Here is a 7,051-nt window from a genome sequence, read left to right on the forward strand (position 1 = left end):
GTAAAAGTACCTCAAATTTGTACTTAAGTGTAGTACTTGAGTAAATGTACAAAGTTGCATTCCACCACTGGCAGTACATATTTAACACATTGAATAAAAAGTTTCAGCTGCCTGTCATGCAGACCTAAATATTGCCTTCAGTTCATCCAGAATTTGGTCCTGTGCCTGTGCCCCATATGTCTAAACTCTAATCTTTATGCAGTATCTTTGCACCTGTGTCTATTTCAGTATGAGCACGTGTGACTGTGCAAGTGGTCAGCAGCGACAGAAAGTGTTTATCAGTGGCAGCTGCAGTCTGACTGCTTCCTGTGAGCCGACAGCAGAGGTTTGTCACTTCTCTTTGTAAACTGCACAATTTCAGCTCTGTGGGAAGAATACACATACATGGTGAGTTACTCTTTCTCTTCAACAGGGCACAAATGGTGACAAATAGTCATTTTGAATTATGCTGTGTTGACCTGGTGTTATCTAAGCTGTCAATACCAACTATCCTCTTGACTGAAGGTACAATACATTGGATCTAATTGCATTTTCCATGAAATACACTGAGTCTGGCTGAAGCTTATGATAGCTTATTGATTTCATCTGTCAAATCCGTCATGTCCGTAGAAGAAAAATGTAGGAGAGACGACAGGTTAAAGCACTTCTATGTGGTGCTTTTGGAGTGAAAGTATCTGAAATATTTTGCTGCCGGCAAGAGCAATATCAAAATAAACATTAAAATAAAGCAAATGTTTATTACAACATTCGAACATTTTTTTAAAAAAAATGTGCTCATTCTATAGCCTTCGAAACAGATTACGACCAAATTGCATTGACATCTAAGTTAAATTGGGGTTTATTTGGTTGAAAATTTGGAGTAAGGGTTTGGGAGTTAGGTTTAGTTTTTTTTATTTTTAAGATGTAACACATATATACATTTTTTTTTCTTTAATTCCCTGCATTTCACATCTCACATTGAAATCGTGGTCCTGGACCTCTTAAAAATAGATAAATAACTTTCACCTTTTAACCAAACATAACTGGGTTTTTAAAAGTGTTAAGAGAGTAATTTAATTGGCTACATTACAAAGTGAGTAAAACTATAAATGTGCTGTGTTTAAAATATTTTTTAGTTTTATCATTTGTAAGCCTCTACATGTATATTTTTTAATTAATTAAAAAAAATCTTTCTTTTAGCTCATTTATAATGGAGGCTACGGCCAAGTACGACTATGAAGCTACCGCTGGTGATGAACTCAGCTTTAAAAAAGGAGAGCGATTGCAGGTAGACAACATACACACACTAAAACATGCTGTACACACTTCTTCAGTTTCTACACAGTTTCTACTTTGTGTTTTCAGCAACATGGTGCACACCCTTCAAGTTATTAATAGCTCTCAATATAAAAAACATATTCAAATTTGGGACTGCTGGTACAATGCTGGCAGCGTTTTTATGTGAATCATTTTAACATATACGTGACTTGACAGTCAATTCATGCAGTGTGAGAACAACAACAGCATTTGCATTTGCATCACCTGCGGCAGTTTTTAATAGCTGGTGCAGTAGGTTATGAAAATGTGTTACGAAACTGCATCCTGCTGCTCAAATACAAGTTTGTTTCCTATTTCACAGGACAGTCATTGCAATGTGAAGTTTGTTTCCTTTTGGACTTCTTGACACAAATGTTGCACAAAGTACAAAACAACACTGCAGAGGCGAGGTAGTCTGTGTGACTAAACAGCTAAATACAAAGTATAGTGACAATAATCAAGAATGCACAAGAGTGTAACAAGTTGTGTGTGCTTTTCACACAGATGGATCTTGTGATCTTTTTGGTTGTGAAAGTGGTGACTTTCACCTCTAAACCACTAATTCCGCATCTTGGAGTGCAGATTGGTAACAGTTTAACAGACTTATCAAACATTTTTAAAAAGCAGATTACTGTAATCCTAGCCTTTTCATTTCAGGTGGATCTGAAGCTAATTGTGCTTTATAGTAAGATACATGCTTGTAAACAGTTAAAAGTGAAACAGCAACAAGATAAATGAGAAAAGGTGAAAATACAAAAACAGACCACTCAGCCTCCAAAAAACTTTTGACTAACCACACAGACATGAACCACAGATGCAGTCTCACCAGATATGGTGTTTGTAGGTGGAGACAGAAAAAACACCACCGCAATAGGTCTGATTAATTTAAAGAGAGAATATGTAGAATTGTCATCATTATAAGAATTTATAGCTTAACATCCATCTGCACAATTTTTAAAGTATGGTCTAATAAACAGATCAGCTGGTGTCAAAACACAGCATTGTTTAATACCACCTAATATGTGTCCATACTATAACTATAGAGTCTCCGTCTATAATAATTCCATTGCATTGACTGCTTTGTTAGGTCTTACATAAATACATGTATATAAATATTGCATAACTCTAGCTTGCATATTCTTTGATGTACATTTCTTGATTCAGTTAATATCTTTCTGTGCTATTCTGATTGACGTCAACATCATTCTTCTATGGATCCTTATATTAAGAAAATAACTGCTGCTGTGTTTACTGTAACAAGTGTGTTTTGTTTTGTTGCATGAACACAAAGGTTATGAAAGAAAGCCCCCTAAAACCCACATTCCTCCAGGTGCCATAATGTGATAAAAACAGATGTTATTTGGTATCACAACCAAACCATTAGTGTGACATTGTTGAATAAGTTGACTCTGCAGCTCAACATGTAGACTATGACTGTACTTAAAGTGCTTAGCGAGGTAAAGCCCAGTCTCCAGAAGTAAATGTTGGCATTGTACATTTTTGCAAACCACAATATCTTACATTTATACATTTCTGAAAATAATCATATCCACATTTCTGAAGTGACAAAGTTCTGATTACAAATATATGAGCTGAATCTGTCATTGGGAGGTGAAGGGGGTGGAGGATGGTGGATGGTGTTACACCTATAGGTAAAATGCCTGTCAAGCTGCAGAACGCTGTTCAAGACCAAAAAATAACAAAACCACATCTTTTTTAGCGAGTCATTGTTGAGATTGCAATGGCTTTTAAGGCACCAAACATGGGTGTTTTTAGTGATCTTTTGCTGTTTTTCCAGCAGAGATAGTACTACGAAAAGAGATTGTTTTTTAAGCAAGACATCCCTGCTTTTCCAGTGGGGATTGTGCCTCCAAAACCAGGCATTTTATTATTCAATTATTCCCAACTATTACCAATTGGGTTTTTGCCAAATTCTTGCCACATTAGCTATGCTATGTTAAAACATAAAGCTTCAACGTATCATGTCAAATTTTTTTTTTGTCATTATTTTTCTGATTCATAAGATGTATATATAAGATGAATATTGCGTGAAAAGACTACCATGTAGATTATGTGACTTTATATGTAGTGTTTCATGTGATTGTGTCCCTCTGTGACAGATTCTGCAGACCACTGGAAACTGGTACAAAGGAGAACTCAATGGATTTGAAGGGTTTGTACCCAAAAACTTCATCAACATTCATCTGCCAAGGTAACTCACATACAGCTTAAGAAAGAAAAATTAAATAGAAAAGTAAAAGGAAGATAAACGGACATTGTCTGTTTTCAAAATAACACTGAATAGAGGAGAGAATCATTTTCACATGAAGAAGACAGTTTCTGAGACGGTGTACAAGTGGATTGATAGTCATTAAATCACACTCAAAATAAATGAATAACTCTTTTCAGATTTTTCCAGGCTTTGAGCAATGTCATTCCTTTTATAACATGATTTAATTTTGCATTTTGAACCTATAATAATAATACTGCGCTTTGTTTAGATGTTATGTTTCTTAAACTATCTTTACTTTCATTTACTTTTCCTCTCACTCTCACACAGTCTTTCTTCCAACAATGTTTGATCATTTGTCCCCCTATTGTCATAATCATGACTTTCTTACTCCCTTGTCTACTAACTATTCCTAATTTTAACCCCTGAAACTTTTGCAATTTTTTTGCCTCCCTCCTCCATGACTCCAGCTGGTACCAGGAAGACTTGAGTCGCAGTGACGCTCAGGAGAAGCTGATGCAGCAGCCTGTGGGGGCCTTCATCATACGGGGGAGTACAACTGCATCTCAACGAGATTTCTCCATCTCTGTCAGGTGCGTTCAGCATGTATATACGTGCACTTGTGTAACTTGAAAGGTTGAACAAAGTAAGAATCTGCTGATTAATCTTTATAAACAGCGACGGACAAGACCTTGGTGTGTGCTCCGGTTTCCATCTGTTGTCCATTTGTAGTCTGAGTAGTATCGAACAATCACCTTTTAGTGGCAGGTGCAATGCAATCCCAGAATCCATCAGCTGTCACAACACAAACCTAATTACACAGGATGCTTTGTTACTTTTGGTAAAAGTGGCCTATTTAAGATCATCCTTCTCCGATACATTTTCACTTTGTTTTGTGTTTGTCAGCAATCCCTCTGTCTTATTCTTCTCAGCTGACATTTCTCTCCATCTCTCTCTCTCTCTCTTTCTCTTTCTGTGTCTCTGTCACATCGCTGTGGACTCCAGTGAGCCATTATTAGAACTCCTGTTTGCAATTTAACTTTTATGCATTTTCTATGTATAACTATTTGACGTCATCACTTCCTCCTGCAGTTGCATGGTCTTTCTGAAGAACTTCTGTACATATTTGATGCTTTATTACAAGCAAGATGGAAAACCCCTGGATACTGCAAAATTTAAATACTAACAATTATTCTTTAGATACAACAGTGAATGATGTCTTCTCTTGTGCTCTTGTTCTCTTCCCTTCATATCTGTCCGCACCTTCATGCTCTCTGTTCATTTATCCTCCCTTCACATCCTGTTCTTATGCACCTTATATACATCCTGCCAGCTCTGGAAGGTTGTGGATATGTTTGTTCAGGCACAAGAAGTTAACAAGCTTTAGGAGTATAAATATCCTCTTTTACTGAAAAATATTATATAAAAAAATGGTAAAATGGTGTGCAGGTTTCATTTCAAAAACATCTCAGATTTTCACATTCACAGACAGATACAAAATCTACAATTATTGAAACAGACTCTTTATTACTCAAAAGGCAAAAGAAGACACAGAAAAAGAAAGCATTCTCTGTATTTTATTTTATTTTGTAGACATGAAGCAGATGTGCAGCACTTCAAGGTGCTGCGGGACAGTAGAGGGCAGTATTATCTCTGGTCAGAGAAGTTCCCTTCCCTTAACCAGCTGGTGGAATATTACAAAAACACATCTATCTCCAAACAGAGTCAAATATTCCTACAAGAGACACAACAACAGGTAGGAAACCTACTCATAGAAAACATAATGTGAGTGATAAAGTAAGCCTATGTAAAAAATGTACACTCATTTAATGCACTGTTAATGGATTTAAATAGAAACGTCCATATCAGAATGTTGTCATAGCAGTATTGACTTTTTTGATTTAAGTATTTTTTTTAATTGCAGTTATATAAAAACAGTGAACACATGCAGAAAAAAAGTATGAAATTTGTGTCAAAACAGCAAAGAGGAGGCCCAGACAATTTACCGCTGCTTCCCACTCCTCGACTCTCCAACTGCCCACCTAGACCTGCACCACGACAGGTACTCAGTCACACCATGCAGCCCGGTCATCAGAATAAAATGCTGCCGTTGTATATTTCTGTAAACCATGGATACATTGAAGTTTGTAAATTTCATACATATGGTGGAGTTAAGATGAAACATACATACGCTGAGTTTCACATCAGGAAGATAAGAGGACGCTGCCAAGCAGCGTACAACTTTTCAAAACCAAAAAAAGTGGGAGAGTTTAGGACATTTCCAACTGTCTTCGTAGTGGCAAAAGAGGGTACTGCAGGCCAGAACATTATGTTTTCGTAACAACACTTCAACCACAGCATTGTCACAACATGAAGTTGAAACATAAAGACTGAGGAACACTGCCAGGTATGAAATGAACAAATGTTACTCATCAATGGTTTTCAATGGTTTGCAAAAATATCCACCAATGACATTTATTCTGACGATTATGTTGTAGAGGTATGTAGAGATTCAAACTGCATAGCACCATATGTTTATGTAGGCCTCTTTGTACATATTTGTATAGTTGATTAAGATACCCCAGTGATGTGTGTTTGCAGTTGTGTGTGTGTTTGTGTGTGTGTGTGTGTGTGCATCTGTCTGTGTGTTTCTCATCCTGTCTGTCTTCCTCCTCCTCCAGCACAGAGCCTCCACCAAGCTGCAGGTTAGAGCTCTGTACAGTTTCCAAGCTGAAGAGAAAGACGAGCTGGAGTTCAACGCGGGTGATATCATCAACGTCCTGGAGTGCTCCGACCAGGCCTGGTGGAGAGGTGAGCTGAGGGGCAAAACCGGCCTATTTCCCTCCAGCTACACCAAACCTATCTGAGAGGAACACGCTTCCAGATACATGAATATTATAGTATTAGTTGTTTGTATTAAGCTTCATGTCTAATATTATTTCATACAAATTCATTGTAACTTACAGAAGTCACAACCCTAAACCAGCAGCAACAGCTGCAGCGTGTCATGACAGAAGATGTCAGCTGTCGAGAATAAAATGAAGACTAACTTGTTTGGTGCACACACACACCCACACACACACACGCAAAGAGTACAGGGGATTTCTGTTTATCATCACACATAAAACAAACCGCTGTATGTCCTGTACAATGGATACAATAGGGTGACTGTTTTGGCTATAAAAAGTTCCCAGGTCTTCTCAAAAAATCAATATAGTTTACATATTATATAATCTACACATGATGCATTTCATTTAAGATATGTAAAAAAGTGTCAAAACGATTTTCAGTTACCATCTCAACAACGTATTTATTTTCACATTGTTTTCTTTAATAAAAACAATAATGGGCATTATTAATGAGAGCTGACAATACGTTTTTTAACAATAATCATACATTATCTTGACCTGTCCAGTGGTGGAATGTTACTAAGTACAGTTACTCGAGTACTATAGTACAGATTAGAGGTACTTTTACTTACTTATTTCCTTTTCCGGCCACTTAATACTTCTACTCCACTATATT

The 7,051-nt window shown here is 36.9% G+C and overlaps 1 protein-coding gene across 1 annotated transcript; it reads left to right on the plus strand.

The window, feature by feature from the left end:
• The first annotated feature begins 322 nt into the window (after window positions 1–322).
• grap2b (GRB2 related adaptor protein 2b) lies at window positions 323–7,051 on the plus strand. The gene is made up of 7 exons (XM_042485674.1): window positions 323–387; window positions 1,180–1,267; window positions 3,417–3,508; window positions 3,997–4,119; window positions 5,120–5,282; window positions 5,508–5,588; window positions 6,208–7,051. The coding sequence occupies exons 2-7, from the start codon at window positions 1,190–1,192 to the stop codon at window positions 6,391–6,393; spliced, it is 723 nt and encodes a 240-aa protein (XP_042341608.1). The 5' UTR covers window positions 323–387; window positions 1,180–1,189; the 3' UTR covers window positions 6,394–7,051.

Source organism: Plectropomus leopardus, chromosome 4 (genome assembly GCF_008729295.1).
Source record: "Plectropomus leopardus isolate mb chromosome 4, YSFRI_Pleo_2.0, whole genome shotgun sequence".
NCBI lineage: Eukaryota > Metazoa > Chordata > Actinopteri > Perciformes > Serranidae > Plectropomus > Plectropomus leopardus.